The sequence below is a fragment of the Eurytemora carolleeae genome, unplaced genomic scaffold (genome assembly GCF_000591075.1).
Source record: "Eurytemora carolleeae unplaced genomic scaffold, Eaff_2.0 scaffold415, whole genome shotgun sequence".
Lineage (NCBI taxonomy): Eukaryota > Metazoa > Arthropoda > Copepoda > Calanoida > Temoridae > Eurytemora > Eurytemora carolleeae.
The window spans coordinates 219,234-238,177 of NW_019396314.1; the positions used below are offsets into that span (position 1 = coordinate 219,234).

General features: G+C 30.3%; 2 protein-coding genes across 2 annotated transcripts; both read left to right on the plus strand.

Annotated features, from left to right (window-relative positions):
* Positions 1-573: 573 nt before the first annotated feature.
* LOC111700748 (uncharacterized) lies at positions 574-4,814 on the plus strand. Its single transcript, XM_023471782.1, has 7 exons — positions 574-676; positions 1,388-1,458; positions 1,814-1,924; positions 2,606-2,695; positions 3,445-3,507; positions 3,905-3,964; positions 4,674-4,814. Exons 2-7 carry the CDS (start codon positions 1,441-1,443, stop codon positions 4,755-4,757), a joined length of 426 nt encoding a protein of 141 aa, XP_023327550.1. The 5' UTR covers positions 574-676; positions 1,388-1,440; the 3' UTR covers positions 4,758-4,814.
* A 2,355-nt stretch (positions 4,815-7,169) lies between these two features.
* LOC111700727 (SET and MYND domain-containing protein 4) lies at positions 7,170-18,125 on the plus strand. The gene is made up of 11 exons (XM_023471740.1): positions 7,170-7,281; positions 9,330-9,373; positions 9,878-9,928; positions 11,943-12,015; positions 13,900-13,981; positions 14,754-14,870; positions 15,092-15,162; positions 15,338-15,458; positions 16,447-16,536; positions 17,802-17,916; positions 18,065-18,125. The coding sequence occupies exons 1-11, from the start codon at positions 7,222-7,224 to the stop codon at positions 18,123-18,125; spliced, it is 885 nt and encodes a 294-aa protein (XP_023327508.1). The 5' UTR covers positions 7,170-7,221.
* The last annotated feature ends 819 nt before the right edge of the window (positions 18,126-18,944 follow it).

Below are 18,944 nucleotides of genomic sequence, written 5' to 3' on the forward strand. Positions count from 1 at the left end.
AATTCATGTATATGCAATTTTGTATAAAAGTTGTAGTATTAAACAGATCATATTCAACAAATACGCAACCAATCTGAAAACGACTATATCCCACAGGAGCCTGAAAATCTCAGTTTTGCTCCTATTATATTTTTTTGGGCATTTTTATTAGATATAATTGATAATAAGTCCGTATTAAGTCACCAAAACTTCAGCCAATGGCAGTGCAGTATACAGGTCCCGTGATTTCCGTCTGTATCATCTGTATCGTCATGAGAATATTCTATTTTTATTTGTTAGTATATTTTTTAAAAATGGTTTTGATTGGAATAGAAAAAGACTTCCTTGATATAAACTGCACTTAGATACATGCAGTAGAATCCCGTGTATTTGTGCACCATAAACTCGGCTTTAAGGAACTTCATTTGTTTAGGGGATGGTATGGCTAATGGGCATGGCTTGGGGGTTGGCTGGGTTAGACTGGGGGGTTTAAAATAATTGAAAAGGTGACAGGAAAAAAACGATCACAAAAAAAATTCTCAACACTATGCCTACACATTCCCCTTACCAATATATTTAGATGAAACCCTGTCAACAAGGAAATGCGGGAAGGTTTAAAAAGGATGGACTGTTGACTGTACGCTCAATACTGGCGTAGCTTGGTGTCTAGCTCACAGCTCAACAGGAGATAGTCAAGGTATACTGCAGAGAATAAAACGAAAGATTATGAGTAGAACTTTTTTTAAAATTTCATTTGAGTCTAAATTTTCTTTTTTTAAATGTCTGTACTTGTTTTAAATAACAGTACAACAACTGAAAAAAACATCAAATAGTGTCTATAGAGAGGGACCGTCCCTTTCCGCTCAAATTCTGAACGAAAAATAGGCTTTTTCTCCGGCAACAGTTGTCTTTGAAAAGTAAAACTATTACCAATCAACAGCGAAAGGCTGTTTAGTTTACCCTCAAATTACTCAAATAAGTGAACGGTCCCTTTAAACACAGTTTATTTACTACTGCATACAAGGAAGTTAAGGGAATTCTACATTACCAAAGGTTCTCAAGACCAATTTTGTCTGTAAAACATCATGAGCGAAATTTGTCAAGAGAACCTGTGGTTACGTACAAATTTAACTCTCCGATAAAGCAGTTGTAAACAGTTTATCGTCCTTTGAGATGAAGATACACTTCACAACGGGGGATGTTATTTCATTTAATCGTTCCACAGGAACAGTTAAGCTTAAAGTAGTTGAGTCTTCGCCACAAACTCTGATTTTCTAAACCCTGTATCTTTGCAACCCAATGTTGTTATAGAGATTAGGATTCGAAATTCCTTAACATCCCACTGATGGAGAACTCGTGTGTCAGTAATGTTGGTCAGAGGCGGTAAAAATAAAATTTATTATTTTAGGACTCCAGTATTTTAACGATTTCCATCCAGCATCTTCAACAATAATACACAAAATGATTCATTTAACTTTGGTAAATATAGTTTTTTTAACAATTAGATAGAAAATGCATCATTTACTCTCGAACAAATTAGAATCATTAGAAATTGAATCACGAGAGTAAATGACATTCCTTTGTAAAAAATAACAAATGATTTTTATTATTTATTATCATTTTTAAAAGGGGTGGGTTTAAATAAAAATTGTTGCATACCAAAAAAACAAGTTTCATTCTAAAAGAATGATAATTTTTCGTTATTATTGATCACTTAACAGTTTTTGCTTACTCTAACATACAATCATACAAAGTATAAAACATTTTATGAAACAGATTTTAATTCGAGAATAACGTGAAATATTCTTGAATGTTTGATGAGGTTGATGTGTAGGTTTGGTGTTTGGTCTGTCTGGTATCAGGAGCACCCCAGGCAGCTGACCGCCAGGTTGATGCAGTCTTTGTTGGAGATCTCATCGATACGGATCATGATGTGGGAGGAAAGGTAATATATTATCTCTGTATCTTTACTAGTTTATGATTGAGTCTTTGTCAAAAACTCTGATTTTCTAATCCCTATATTTTTGCAGCTAAATTTCGCAGACCTTAGATATTTCAAACTAAGAATTTCTGTTAGCTCAAATTATATACATAAGCCTGAAATATTAAGGTTGTATACCTTCAGGTTGCAAAGAAATGAAAAATTTGAGTTGGTAGTATAAGGACTAAATCCCTTTTGGTTTACAAGTTAAATTTTGATATCTCTTTCACAAAAAATTTTAACATATTCTGATATTTATCTACACAAGTTTAATTGTTATTTATTCTGATATATTTCTACGTTTACAAGTTGAATTCTGATATTTTATGATAAATTTTTACGTTTAAAAGTTGGATTCTGATATATTTCTAGGTTTACAAGTTTAATTCTGATATATTCGATCTGATACATTCCTAGGTTTATAAGTTGGATTCTGCTATATTTCTATGTTTACAAGTTTAATTCTGATATATTCGATCTGATATATTCCTAGGTTTATAAGTTGGATTCTGCTATATTTCTAGGTTTACAAGTTTAATTCTGATATATTCGATCTGATACATTCCTAGGTTTATAAGTTGGATTCTGATATATTTCTAGGTTTACAAGGTTAATTCTGATATATTCGATCTGGTATATTTCTAGGTTTATAAGTTGGATTCTGATACTCTTGTGATTGATAACTTCTCCTATGATGGAAATGGTTTCGGAGTTTATATCCATGTTGCCACTAAGGTAAAATCTTTTAACTTTTGAAAATCAAATTCAAAATAAAAAATTTGTTGAAGCAAATTTTTGCTACGTATGTAGAAACACTACGAAGTATTTGTCTAAAAGGAACTATTTTATTTATAAAGATGAAAGTAACAATCAATCTATCAACTAACAAAGTTGGAGCTTTGTTCAGCAAGAAACCAAACAATTTTATTCGTCAAATTAATATAAACCGTAAACCAAACAAAAACATAAACATAAATAAAAGAGAAAAGAAAGCTATTGGAGTATATAAAAAGAGAAAAGAAAGCTATTGGAGTATATAAAAAGAGAAAAGAAAGCTATTGGAGTATATAAAAAGAAAAAAAGAAAGCTATTGGAGTATATAAAAAGAGAAAAGAAAGCTATTGGAGTATACAAAAAAAGGAAAGCTATTGGAGTAAATAATAAGAGAAAAGAAAGCTATTGGAGTATATAAAAAGAGAAAAGAAAGCTATTGGAGTTTATAAAACCAGAAAAGAAAGCTATTGGAGTATATAAAAAGAGAAAAGAAAGCTATTGGAGTATCTAAAAAGAGAAAAGAAAGCTATTGGAGTATATAAATAGAAAAAAAAGAAAGCTATTGGAGTATATAAAAAGAGAAAAGAAAGCTATTGGAGTATATGAAAAGAGAAAAGAAAGCTATTGGAGTATATAAATAGAAAAAAAGAAAGCTATTGGAGTATATAAAAAAAATCGAATTTTTATTTTTGAAATCGATTTTTTTTCAGGGCAAAGGTTTAGACGGGTTTGAAGACAACAAGATCCTTATTCCCTACCCTAGTGGTACAGAGGTGATAATTTACATATTCAGTGGTCGGCGTTTATATCAATACAATAAAGACGACTTTTCTTTTTAGTTTTTATTCAATTTACAAGGTTACAATTGCAGACTTATAAAGAATCTGTTCATTGACAGCTTCTCTTTGTTTTCTAGCTGTTTGAAAGCCCGGTAGAAATCAAAATTGAAAAATAAAAGTTTTCTTGTATTGATATATACGATGAATACAAAAATATTATTCTTAATCTAATTTCAACCTCGTCTACAATTTCATCACTCTTAAAATCAAACCTTTGCATTGGGCTGATCATGTATAGGTTATTGGGTTACAACAACGACGACATTCAAAGCATTACTCTTCGTTTTAAAATTCATTTTAAAAAATTTGTATCACTTTCTTTTTGTAACAGGGTTTGCCGATAGAAAAGAAATTCGATGGCACAGGCCAGCTGGTCATTGATCTGAAGCAGGTAGACTCATTGATTGATTTATCGATTGATTAATTGATTTATGGATTGGTCGATTGATTGACTGATTGATTGTGTGATTAAATTGCTTGTTTGTTGTTAAGTTGGAAAAAATGAGTTTTAGATTTTCGCAAATGAAATAAGCATTATTTTTTTTTCAACACAGAACTAGCAAGTTAGTTTAATTGTAAATTGCTTAAAGCTAAAAACTAAAGTTTAAATTCAAAATTTTAATTTGCTTTTTTGAATTATTAATACATCTATTGATTCATCATTTTTTTGAAAAGTAATTGGTTTATACACGGACAAAAAATATATATATATTTGGTTCGTTAATATCCAAATAGATATATTTGGTTCGTAATTTCCAAATATATATATTTGGTTCGTTAATATCCAAATAGATATATTTTGTTCGTAATTTCCAAATATATATTTGGTTCGTAATTTCCAAATATATATTTGGTTCGTAATATCCAAATATATATATTTGGTTCGTAATATCCAAATATATATATTTGGTTCGTTATATCCAAATATATATATTTGGTTCGTAATATCCAAATATATATATTAGGTTCGTCATATCAAAATTGCCATAAAAAGTTATAGAAATTACTAACATCTTGCTAACTTGTGCCATTTTGAGATATACATAACATAATATCCACCAAAATATGATGGTTTCTTATTCTACGATTTCTATATATAGGTTGGTGTGAAGGCGAACCGAGTCAAGTGGTTGAGTGTCTGGTGTACAGTTTTCAACCAAAGTTTCGGACATGTTCTTTTCTAATTCCTTTCTTTATGTATTTATTCACAGAGTATTTATCAATAAAAAATATGAAATTTTTTTGGTTTTGTTTTAATATTAGTTTTATTTGGTATGTTTTTCTGAAAGTCTCCCTTCTCTCCTGCACATTTTAAACAAAATCATTGAAATATTTAGAGGATTTCTCCCTATTCACAAAAAGTTCAATTCTTGATGAAAAATGAATAAAGTGCATGTCGTCTTTTTGAGATTAGCTGCATAGATATAAGATTATAAACAAAAGTACAGACACCTAAATCAAGAAAACACACGGTGTTTATTTGAAATTTGATATGCTTGTTTTGAAAACAAGTTTACTTTTAGCGAAACCTCGTAAAGTATAAATTATTTCGCAAATTTTCAAAAACTTGCAGTAAATGAAATGAACGCACATACTTTATATGAAAATTACTGATCATCAACAAACTTTTTAAGGCTGCAAAACTGGATACAATTTTCCATGTTTACGTTTACGTTTACGTTTACGTTTACGTTTACGTTTACGTTTACGTTTACGTTTACATTTACGTTTACATTTACGTTTACGTTTACGTTTACGTTTACGTTTACGTTTACGTTTACGTTTACGTTTACGTTTACGTTTACGTTTACGTTTACGTTTACGTTTACGTTTACGTTTACGTTTACGTTTACGTTTACGTTTACGTTTCTTTGAGGTATATGATCTGACAAAGATGTGCAACTGCATGTTCTATGAATTTCAAAAATAATACGAAATAAGTTAAGGACAGTCGTCCCATAAAGTCTTATCCTTTGTGGGTGGGTAGCCTTGTACCCAGAGGTTTTGTTCTCTTCTCTCTTTCATCTAGAAATACCAAGAACACAGACGTAAGCAAGCAATGACGTAACCATACTTTATTTCCGTCATTTCCTGCACTTTGCACAAACACAGGACTTTACTTACTTAAATGAAAATACTTATTTTTATTTTATCGAAGACTTTTATCTCCTCAATATCAAAGTTTATTATCACATTATACTCTCAGAAGAAAGAGATGATTCTTTTGATGTACTCTCCAGTTTTGTCTTACATTTTATGTATGTATACTGTACAGTGTACAGCTCATGCTCTAGCTTCCTAAAAGGTAGGCCCGGTACTTATAATGAAACAAAGTTTACAGTGTTATGGCCAGAGAAAAACCTTTAGCTATTCCTATATTGCTTATAGCTATAAAAATATCATATGTTTGGTCAGATGATTAGTAAATAAACAGAAAGTAAACAATTATAGCAGAGACAGATGGACTAAACGCCAGTCAATAGGGTGGACAAAGTAAACCAGGCAAATGAGTGCCTTCAAATTCTAGCTAGAAGTTCAGTGTTTGAAGCCTCATTTTGAGCACAAGTAGGGCTAGGTTTTAGTTTTAACAGTGTTATAAATGAGTTTAAAATTTAATAAGAAGAAATTAGCATATGATTATCAATATTTCTTAATCATGAGAAAATTACAACGTTTTGTATAAGACTAAATAGTGTATATGATAACTCGAAAACATAAAATAATTTAAACATTTTTACAGTACTGTTTTAATTAATAGATAAAATTAGGAATCTAATTTNCAAGACATTAGGAAGGGGTAACCCTAGAATACTCTAGAAAAGTCTGTAAGTAATAAAGTCTATAGCAGAGAAAGCTGAGAAAGCAGTTATATACTGTAGAGAGTAGAGTGCAGGTCAACCTGCATAAACTACTCCGTTGGTTAAAGTTGACTGTGTACATCTTTAAATCCATTGATTGTAAAATCTCTTAATCCCTCAAAATAATCAAGAATTGTATTGTTTGTAGATAATAGTTTTAAGAACTACAGACAAGAAATCCAAACTTTAAAAAAACTTAAATGTTTTGGTGATATGTACGTTTAGATCAGAAACACTTTTTTTCCCTTTTTTAAAAACATATGTTTTAAAAAGACAGACTCTTGTAAAACCTGTTATTTAAGTAAAATATATTTAGTGATACAGTGATAATCCATAAAGATCAGAAGGATCGTCTTCTAAATTTAAAATCTTAAAAATACGACATCTAGTGTCCTATCTGATAATGTTAATTAATCTATGCATATCTCATTCATCCTTTATCAGATGAAGCTGAAAGGGTACAATGTGAATCGGACACTCTAAAACTTGAAAGTATACGTCTACAGTTCCAATAAGACATCCTACAGTGTACATCTATCTATTTATTTACAATTCTTATTCGCTTATAATGGGCCAACCAATCAAAACATTTAACTCTGGTTAAGCGGGTCCAAACTACACAGTAAATTGTGATTTTTTATTTGTTTTATTTCGTGCTTTGTAGTTGAATAAAAATATGAATGAATATGAAGTATGATGTGAACAATGTTTAAAAACAGGAAAGATAAATTTAGATGAATCTTTTAACTATGATTATTTTTTAATTGATTAATATTTTGGTTAGAAAAAAATGTCAGACGTAGCAGCACGGGCCGCCCAGGTGGACAAGATGAAAACCCAGATGATGCAGGTCAACGATCAGATATATATTTATTACTAGCTGAAGAACCCGGCGTTGCACGTGAAATAAAATTATTTTATTTTATTTTAGCCAATGGCATTGGCACCCCGGGGACCCATGGGTACTCTAAACAAATGTCAGCCAATTTAGTTCAGTCCTTTGGCCAGCTATAGCGAACATATAATTGAACAAATAGTTTTATTATATAGATAAACAAACATTATATTATTTACACATATAAAAATAAAAGCGAACGAAAACTTTCGCAAAAAATGCGAAAATTTTCAATTGTATTTTACAAACAATTGTTTACGAAATGAACAAGGCGAAAGAATGCGAAATACAGGTGGACAAGATGAAAACCCAGATGATGCAGGTCAACGATCAGATATATATTTATTACTAGCTGAAGACCCCGGCGTTGCACGTGAAATAAAAATATTTTATTTTATTTTAGCCAATGACATTGGGGACCATATGTCAGCCAATGTAGTTCAGTTCTTTGGCCAGCTATAGCGAACATATAATTGAGCGAATATTTTTATTAAATAGATAAACAAACATTATATTATTTACACATATAAAAATAATATTACATGTTTAAAATTTCAGTTTTAATACAGTTTACCCAGGGTTTCCAGCGAAGCGAACGAAAACTTTCGCAAAAAATGCGAAAATTTTCAATTGTATTTTACAAACAATTGTTCGAGAAATGAATAAAGCGAAAGAATGCGAAATCGATGCGATTTCTCTTCCGCATTTTTTACACCCGAGATTTCTGCATTTGTTTTTTCGCCTTTTTTTGCGAAAATATCGCATTTCTTATTTCGCTAAGAATTTCGCATTTTTTCGCAAAACAGATTATAGCGAAATTTTGCGTAAAAAGCGAAAATTTTCGCATTTTTCGCGAGCCAACGAAATGTTTTATTGACAATTTTTCAATTGGTTTTATACTTTTATACGTAAATCTTAGTAATTGTAAAAAATAAATAAATAGCCATAAATATGCGGGAACATATTTAATGAGCCCCATATAATCAAATTTAATTAAAAAACTAAATATCTGCAGCATTCCATTATCAGAAAGTTAAGAATGAATAAGAAGTTTTTATAATTTTTCCGATGTCTCTTCATATTTGAACTTAACTGTAAACAAATTGTCTCAATGTAATCTTTAGTACAATGAATGACTTGTTGGTAATGTGGTAATTTTTATTGGGGAAATCATCTTAGCTTGGGTTTAAGATTCTAAGTTGAGTGGGTCCACTTTAAACGAGATAAATGGTTAAAATCGTAATTTACGACAAGGGTCGGGTAAACAGTGGGACTAACTATGACTCCCCTGAATCACACTGGGTTCCCAAGCTAGAATAATATATATTTAAAAAAAGTAAAGGTTTTCCACTACTTATTTAGTTATGCTGCTGACAGGTGAGACCAAAATGCTAAACACAAACATTTAATAACAAGCAAATATGCTCCGAGTTGTATATAAGCAATAATCATAGATCTTAAAGATTTCAAAATATATTTAGTCAGCTTTTATTTCAATTACTTGATGAAGGGCCCGGCGTTGCCCGTGAAAAAAAGAAAATAAAATAAAATTTTTTTAAATATATTAAAAAAATCCGAAGTTTTTTAGCCTATGACACCCCCGGCCATCCATAAGTGTCCACAACAAAAATTCAGCCCTATCGGTCCAGCCGTTTGGCCGGCTATACGCAACAGATATATAAATATATATATACATTTACAAATGTCTTGTTTTATTATATGGATTATGTTTGGTTGACAGCCCAATGTTGACTATCGAACAAATATCAACAATTTACAAAAGCGCGCACTATTTAAACCTTTGTATAAGATAATTGTTCGCTCTTCAATCTAAACATTTTCAAGTACAGTTGTGGCTTTTCTTTTAAAAAAACGTGTGGATTTCTACAGCACAGAAGAGTAAAAATGGCCATAAAGATAAATGAGTTTGTTCTTCAATAGGAATGACATAGAAGAAAAAAAATTCTATTGATTAAACCATATTTTTACTTATTTATTCCTAGGTTATGGGTATAACGGATCCTTCAGAGTTTCAGAGAATAGCAAGGAATCATGATCATTCATTTATCATTTTTATACCAAACATTAATGTCAATATATAAGTTCGTTTTTAATAGAATACACAAAAATCGAAAAAATTTAACTTTAAAAATTGTTTATCTTCTTACACACCTGCCAAGTTTTGACCTTTGACTTTGAATGAAAATAAATACAATATTTCTCTCTCAGGATAAAAATATTGCAAAGTTAAAAAAGAATAGAGTTTGAAATGTTGGAAGCTTTCTCAAAGCTGTTTAACGAACCCACGATTAACAATCCTACCCAAAAATATTTATTATTAATTTCTACAGTTTCCATTTGAACACATTTTCCTGTCTGGATCTATCTCTGTACATCATTTGTAAAAAAGCTTTAAAACTTTTCATATCTGTATAAACATATACATCGACAATTTAAACTTTTTACTATTTATTTTTAGAGAATATTTTAAACCATGGAATAATATTTTCTTCTTTAATTAAATTAAGAATGAGAATGGATTTGTAATCAGGGATTACTGTAAAGAAATGGCTGTGGAAATGGCTCTACCTTTCTATCACAGGTAGAGAGGGTAAATAATCTTTTACTTTTTCCTCCTGTAAATATCCTTTTTTCTTATGAAAAAGTGGAATAATTTGATTTTTTACGAAACATATTGATTAACTGATTAATAAATGGTTTACAGAAACAGAAATTCTTGATAAGTAGATGATTTGGTTATGAAAATATTTCTGTTGGCATTCAACCGACTTAAGTTTGGATTCATGGTAATCCATTTTTTCTACTTTTTCACTTAATTCAGATTAACAATGTTATTTTACACATGCACACATGTATCCGAATTTAATGAATTTGAGCCGTGTCTTAAATTCGCCAAAAACCGGTTTCAATTGAGCGCCGGCTTAAATCTTGAAACATTGAATACAATTTTAAGTGAAACCAACCATATTTGAGCGGCGGCTTAAATTTAAGCCGCCGCTCATATTCTTTAAATTCAGCCTATGTACACATAATGATCTTTTAAAGGTTATGAACATATTTTGTAGCAAATGCCTCCAATAAGTTCTTTTAATATGTATAGTACAGATAAAACTCGTACTTACTCTCAGACTTAGTCTGTATCAATCCAGATATGACGCTCTTGTATCCCTTAGTCTGTATCAATCCAGATATGACGCTCTTGTATCCCTTAGTCTGTATCAATCCAGATATGACGCTCTTGTATCCCTTAATGTGTATCGTACAGATACAACTCAATCATGAACTCAAGGTTCCTCAATAGTACTTTGGTATCAATATCTATCCGGATATGACTTTATCTGTATTGTCTTACATGATAATCTCAATCTTGAACGCTAGGTTTCTCAATAATTCTTTAGTATCAATATCAATCCGGATATGACTTTATCCGGATTCTCAGGTATTTGTCTTACAAGGTACATCATACAACTCAATCTTGAACGCAAATTCTTTAGTATCAATATCAATCTGGATATGACTTTATCCGGATTCTCAGATATCTGTCTTACAAGATACAACTCAATCTTGAACGCAAATTATTAAGTATCAATATCAATCTGGATACGACTTTATCTGTATTCATTAGGTATCTTTCTTACAAGATACAACTTAATCTTGAACGCAAATTCTTTATTATCAATATCAATCTGGATATGACTTTATCCGGATTCTCTAAATCTCGGGTATTTTTCTTACAAGATACAACTCAATTTTGAAAGCAAATTCTTTAGTATCAATATCAATCTGGATATGACTTTATCCGGATTCTCAGGTATTTGTCTTACAAGATACAACTCAATCTTGAACGCAAATTCTTTAGTATCAATATCAATCTGGATATGACTTTATCCGGATTCTCAGGTATCTNATGCAGTTATCATTGTGTTATTTATTGACTTTTCTTCTTCCAATATTTGAATTTTTAAATTAGATAAACTGAACACTGCTTTGTAACCTGATGTTGCAAACCTTTGATATTTCAAACAATGATTTGTGTTTTTATAAAACTAAAGTTTTACATCAGATTGCAAAGAAAATTGGATTAGAAAATTAGAGTGTGTGGGAAGTGTTCACACTGTTTGAAGAAATCCTAATATTTTCTTCGAAATTATAAAGTTAATGTTAGGGATATAAGAAATTGTGAGATTTCCTAAAGATTCTGTTCATAATATGAAACAAAAAATAAATTTGTTTTTGGTTATGATATTTTTCACAACAGTGCAGTTTCTTTTTATAAAACTCTAAATCTAACTCCACCCACCGTCTATTCCTAACTCCACCTACCCTCTAAATCTAACTCCACCTACCCTTTAAACCTAGCTCCACCACCCTCTAAACCTAACTTCACCTACCCTCTAAACCTAACTCCACCTACCCTCTAAACCTAACTCAACCAGCCTCTAAATCTAACTCAACCTACCCTCTAAACCTAACTCCACCTACCCTCTAAACCTTCTGAGATGCCTCTAAAAAGATAATTTTATAAATTTAACTTTTTGACGTGAAATTAATATTTTGAAATAAGCGATTAATTCCTTTAAACATCTGTTGTTTAGACTGTACTCAAGGTTGAGTAAACTAATGGATAAAACAAGAGATAAGTTTGATAAACTGGGCAGAGAGGAAAAGGTAAAGTTAATTTAAATTGCATTGCGCCACTTTCGCCAGTGTAAAAGTTTTGTTTTGTGTGTTCTAAAAATGTTTTGACATTATAAAATTGCTCTAGCTTAAACTTTTCGAGAACTCATCTTCAAAAAAATTTACAAAATTATAAAATTGCTCTAGCTTACAACTTTTGAGAAAAAAATTACAAAATTTTGCAAAGTTCGATATTTTTCCTAATCAACGTGTTTTACGTATCTCATTCATCTTCTCTTTTAATTAAGCTTAGCAATCCCTTTGACGTTAAATTTTGCTTGTAAATTCCCTTTTTCCCAATAGATGAACAATCCCTTTAATATTTTTTATTAATTGTGTTTAGCTGATCCATCTCTCTATTAATATTTTAGTTGAACACTCCCTTTATTTATATTTTAATAAACAATCTCTTCTTTTATATTATAGATGAACACTCCCTTTTTTATATTTTAGATGAACACTCCCTTTATTTATATTATAGATAAACACTAACTTTATTTATTTTATAGATTAACACTCCCTTTATTTATACTATAAATGAACACTCCCTGTATTTATATTTTAGATGAACACTCCCTTTATTTATATTTTAGATAAACACTCCCTTTGTTTAAGTTCTAGATAAACACTCCCTTTATTTATATTATAGATGAACGCTCCCTTTATTTATATTATAGATAAACACTCCCTTTATTTATACTATAGATGAACACTCCCTTTATTTATATTTTAGATGAACACTCCCTTTATTTAAATTCTAGATAAACACTCCCTTTATTTATATCATAGATGAACACTCCCTTTGTTTAAGTTCTAGATAAACACTTCCTTTATTTATATTCTTGATGAACACTTCCTTTATTTATATTCCTGATGAACACTCCCTTTATTTATATTTTAGATAAACACTCCCTTTAGTTATATTCTTGATAAACACTTCATTTAATTATTTTATAGATAAACACTCCCTTTAATTATATTAAACATAAAAAATCCTTTTAATTTCTTAAAACTTCTTTTTTGTGAACACTCCCTTTAACTAATTAACTGTAATTGGACATGCGTGTGTTGCCACTATACACTATATTAATTAACTTAATTAACTTCATTAACTCAACTAATTTTATAAGCTTATAAAGCTTTCACCTGTTATAGAATGCATTAATGCAATTGTATGTGTCATGAAATTGAATTCTAAAGAAATATGGTTTGACATTAAATGTTTTAAACATGGAATCCCAACTTGCCGAATTTCGTAGTAACACATTATTTACCCTTTTTAGGGGGGGGGGGGATTGTATCTAATAACTGTTGAGAATTTTTTAATAAAAATTTGAGTTTCTTTTTAAAATTTAAACTTAAGAATTTGAGAAGCATAAAATTTTGCAAGCCTAAATCGATTGAAAACAAACATTCGTGTTTTTTCATTAAGGTCCATATCTTCTCTAAACTTTTGCAGAACAAAAACATAAGCATCCATATCTGGCTGTAGAGAAAATTCTGAAGGTGTCTAAAGCCACAAATCCTTGAATTTATAAAACGTAGCAAACAGGCTGCCAAACACGTGTCTGAAACTTTAATTTTCTAATCCCTATATTTTCTGCAACCCATGTTAAATTCTGCCGGAGCAAATAGCCAAAGTTTGAAATATACCACTGCAAAACAAGATGTGGCTCTGACGGAAAAATTTAGTAGTGTTTTTACTCCATTTAGATTTGAACTAGAAACAAACCCAATGAATTTTAAAATGTATATACTCGTGGTTACAAAAAAAAGTTGCCTAGTGATATATTGTTTATATAATCAAGTTACAAACATAAAGGGATTACAAGATTTGAACTTGAGCCATTTAGTTGCTTTACATACATTTTACAGGTAGCATACACACTCAAGCTGGCCATGGATGATAACGAAGTTGTGGAAACCTTTAAACAAGCGTTTGATGAACCTGATTCAGGTCAACTTAAAGAATATCAAATATATATCCAGTTATATATAAAATATTTTTATTCAAATGGAAAGCATAATCATTCCGAATTATTAAAGTTTTTTACTTCAATTTCAGCTCTTTAATATAAATTTTTCAGAATGACTACATTTCAAATAAAAACTCTTGAAAAATATTTCAAAGAAATTTGAAAAAAACGGGTCACTGGGAACGTTTATATTTATGTTTTCTAAACTGATGTCTCTTTAAAAATTACATCTTGTACAAACTGACAATTATTTGACCAAAATAAAACTTTCTTACAAGATGAAATAGCAGCTAAATCCTAAAGTTGAAAATGATGTTTTATAAATTTTAACAAAGGAATTGAGTCTTTGTAACAAAATCAAATATTTAAACCCCAATATCTTTAGAACCCGATGTTGTAAACCTTTGATATTTCAAACTCTGATTATTTGATTTAACAGAATTCATAATTTGAAATATCTAAGGTCTACAACATTTGGTTCCAAAGATATAGTGATTAGAAAATCAGAGTTTGTGACAAAGACTCAATTCCTTTTCTCTCAAACTACAGATTTTTTTAATGGAAATTCTGCATTTGAGAAATTTTGTGTGCAGCTTAAAAATCAACTTTTCAAATAAAAGGAGCCTGTGTAAAAGGTACAACTGCTATATTTCATGTTCATTGGACTTACAAAATTCATAATTGGAGTCCAACTGATGTCTTCCTAACTCACAATTTTTTTAGAAGCCTCTTTTAAAAGTACATTTTGTTTAGAAATGGCGGGGAAAAGTGTACAGCTGAGTGTTGAAAAGAGAAATGCGGGAAATGCCGCGTTTCAGAAAAAGAAAGATGGCGAAGCTCTCACACTGTACACAGAGGCGGTTTTTTCTGGTAAAATATTTTTCCTATGCATTCTTAACAAATGCAAGTTAAAGTTAGCTGAACTTTAAAGTTGTTCAATGTATTAATTTTAAATTGTCTAATGTTTATTTTCTTTTATTTGTGTTTGAATCAAATAATTAACATCACTATCTATGTCATCTGCGATTTTTGTTGTTTAAGTTTATAATTTTAGATTTAATATTATTATTAATTTTATGCTTGAACTTCAGCACCTGCAGGAGAGGAGGGGAAGAGAGATATCTCTTTGGGTCTTGCTAATAGATCTGCTGTTCTTATAAAGGTAAAAATATATCTTTGCAACGTGATGTCGTAGAGATTAATTAGTTTTAGTTTGAAATATCAAAGGTTTAAATCATCAGATTGGAAAGATATAGAGATCATAAAATTAAAGTTTGATGCTGGTGTTTTATACTAATTAAACATATTTTAACCTTAAATAAAGATTTTTATTTCAGATGAAGAAGTATAAAGAATGCTTGGAAGATATTGATGCCGCGTTATATTTTGAATATCCTGATAATATCCGATACAAACTCGTGGATAGGCAGGCAAAATGTTTTGCTGCTTTAGGAAACGGTAAGAAGTATTTTTTAATGTTTTTTAGATTGATCATTTAAAAAACAGAAATTGTGTAAAATTGGAATATGCTTAGCATATGTGAAAAAGTTTTCAAAAAAAAAATGAAATGTTACAATAGAATAGATTAGAATAGAATAGATTCATTATTCAATGACTGGGAAAAAAATGAAATGTTACAATAGAATAGATTAGAATAGAATAGATTCATTATTCAATGACTGGGAATCCTTTGCCTTAATCATTATTACATTTGTAATTCAAGGTTTTAAATTGAATCTAATCCTGAATTAAATTTAGATAACGACGACATTTTTAATTAGAAAAATTGTAGTTCTAAGGCATTGTACAGTGTTTCCTACTAAACATGACGAACAAGTATTGTATTGAAGTACCTTAAACAAATTTTTTGCCTATGTCACCCCAGGGCCCTGGGGTATCCATGGGTTTCCTCAAGAAATGTCAGCCAATTGGTCCAGTCATAGCAAAGAGTTTTAGTTTTTTTTTATATAGATAGAATACTTGTTAAAAGTAGTTATCTTTTATCATATTTTATACAACATTAAAATGAAGTTCATTTCAAATTGATAAAGGAAATATTTTCTTTGCAAAGAGTTTTAATTATGTTTTCTCCAAAAATCCATCAAAATACTATTTGTAAGGCAAAGTAATGAATTTAACCTTTAGGAATTATCATATTATGTGAGTTTCTGGTCGTCTTTACAATTTCGTTCTTTGTTGGTAACCCTGTACAATGCATATAATTTGAATTGTATAAGAACTTGTACAGTCGCTGTCACTTACATGAATACAATAAAAACGACTTTCGATTTCAATTTTAATTTCTATCAAAAAAGCTTCTCTTTAGTTACCTGTAAACTTGTAATTCGAAAAAGCTTTTTAATAATAAAAACTTAGATAAAAGTCGTCTTCAAAATATTGATATAATCGTTTACCATATACTTTTGATTTGTTTGTTTGTGAACAGTGTCCGAGGCAGTACGGTGTTACAATCGTGTCATCCTTCTACTCAAACAATCAAACCTGGACACAGATAAACAGAAGACATGGAGACAAGGAAACTCAAAATAACAATTTGAAAATGCCTTTTGGTGATAAACCAGACCATAACCAGATCCATAAAATGATGGAAAAGAAAGACGACATTTTAATAATCTTTTGTGTATTTGAAGTCTCAGTAAAGAAATTGAGTCTTTGCCACAAACTCAAATTTTCTAACCCATATGTATTTGCAACCTGATGGCGTAAACCTTTGATATTTCAAATTTAGCTTGCGTCATCTATCAGGATTCATGCTGCAAAGATATAGGGATTATAAAATCAGAGTATGTGGCAAAGACTCAATTTCTTCAAATTCAATAATTAATTGAAACGCGTATAGTGACACGTATTCTATGCATTGCTATGTGTTTCGCTATCTCAAATCATCATTTTATTCCAACAGTCGTCTTCCTTTTTCAGAGGTTTATCGGTCCTATTCCACAGTATTATGGGTTTCACTGTATAAATACTTGCCGTAAAGAAAAAAGGAAGAAACGTTTAACAAAACAGAAGAAGGGAAAATGCAAAAGCAAAATGGAAAAATACGGAAAGTTTGGAAAGATATCAATATTAAACGTAAGGAAAGATTTAGAGAAATTCTAGAAAGGCAAATAAAATGGTTTTTCATACCTGAGTCGTTGTGTAAAGAACAATGCAGTTTGTTTGAAAACTGTAAGTGCAATGTCAAACAAACATAGCGAGTTTAAAGTTTTGATGAAACAAAATTAGGAAATTGCATTTTTGTTGCAGCTTTATTGTCAATTCTACTTGAAATCATTTAATCAATTCGCGTCAGCCAAAGAAATTGAATCTTTGCCACAAACTGAAATTTTCTCAGAATTTATAGTTTGAAATATATAAGGTCTACGAAATTGTGTTGCAAAGAATAAGATATGTGGATCATAAAATATCAGTTTCTTGCAAAGAATTGATTCCTTTTCTAACATTTTTCTCGAAAAAAACTATAATGTTTTGAGTACAGAAGTAGACGCGGAGCTTGAGGTTNTTTTGCTGCAGCTATAGATAGCTCAGCCAATTTAAACTTGTCCAATATTGTCAATTCTACTAGAAATCATTTGATCAATTCGCGTCAGCCAAAGAAATTGATAATTTGCCACAAACTGAAATTTTCTCAGAATTCATAGTTTGAAATATATAAGGTCTACGAAACTGTGTTGCAAAGAGTAAGATATAAGGATCATAAAATATCAGTTTGTTGCAAAGAATCGATTCCTTGTCTAACATTTTTCTCGAAAAAAAACTAAAATGTTTTGAGTACAGAAGTAGACGCGGAGCTTGAGGTTTTAAAAACTCGAAAACAAGAAGAAGTTCAAAGAGAAAACAGTGAGAACCGGTTTCTTGTTGACAATGTAAACAAAAGAATTCCTCAGTTCAGGTTAAAATACAAAAACAAAATGGCGTCAAAAAACGTACCAAAAAAAATGTACTCATAAGACATTATGAACTTTTGAAAAATATAGTTTCTCTTAAAGAAAAATATAGTTCTTTTTGACAATTTTTTTTATGATTTTCTATTATTTTAGTTCAGCTGTTGAACTGGTTTTCAATGAACAAGTTGGACGCCACGGAAGGGCTACAAGGTAAACAAAAATCTAATTTATAAAAAGTAAGAAAGAACCTGCATCACAAATCATCTTCTCTGCAGAACCAGGCAAATATTGTAGATTTTGATATTTTCTAGATTTTCATTTTCAAGTTTATTCAAGTTGATTTAATAGTTCGGTTCTTTACCCAGCAAGCTGTGACTTTCGATCCCAATTTTACCAATTAAACGTAAGTTTTTCCCTTTTTTCTTTCATATTTTTTTTGCAAATGTCGAGTGTTTTAATGAAAAGCATATTAAAACAACTCTGTAAGTTTAGAGATTGTTGAATTATAGAAGAAAACGCGGTTGATACTGTATAACCTGTTGGTGTTGAAATTAAGTTGAAGAAACCGAACTCACTCAGGGTTTATTATTAATTCAGGGGACATTAGTTCCAAAACTAACACTTGGCCCATTTTTGACACTTATTGTTAGAATTGGGCCAAGTGTTTTTGTACTAATATCCCCTGTAATTGGACTCAAAGAAGTTCGTAGTAAGATTTCGATATTACTGGAGACCACCGGAGGGATTTTATTTTCACTGGAGAGGTTTAAAAAAATGTTTTTTTACAATTAAAAACTTTACGCAGGGTGATTTACATTCCACTGGGTGGATTCAGATGTCCTTCCTGGGTGGTTACAATTCCACTGGAGGGATTCAGTTATCCTTCCTAGGGGTTTATAATTCCAATGGAGGGATTCAGATATCCATCCTAGGGGTTTAAAACTCCACTGGAGGGATTCAGATGGATTGTAATTGGAATTTACTGTTTTGATATGTTTGTTTTATTTAAAGAGATTGCTCCTTTTTTTTAATA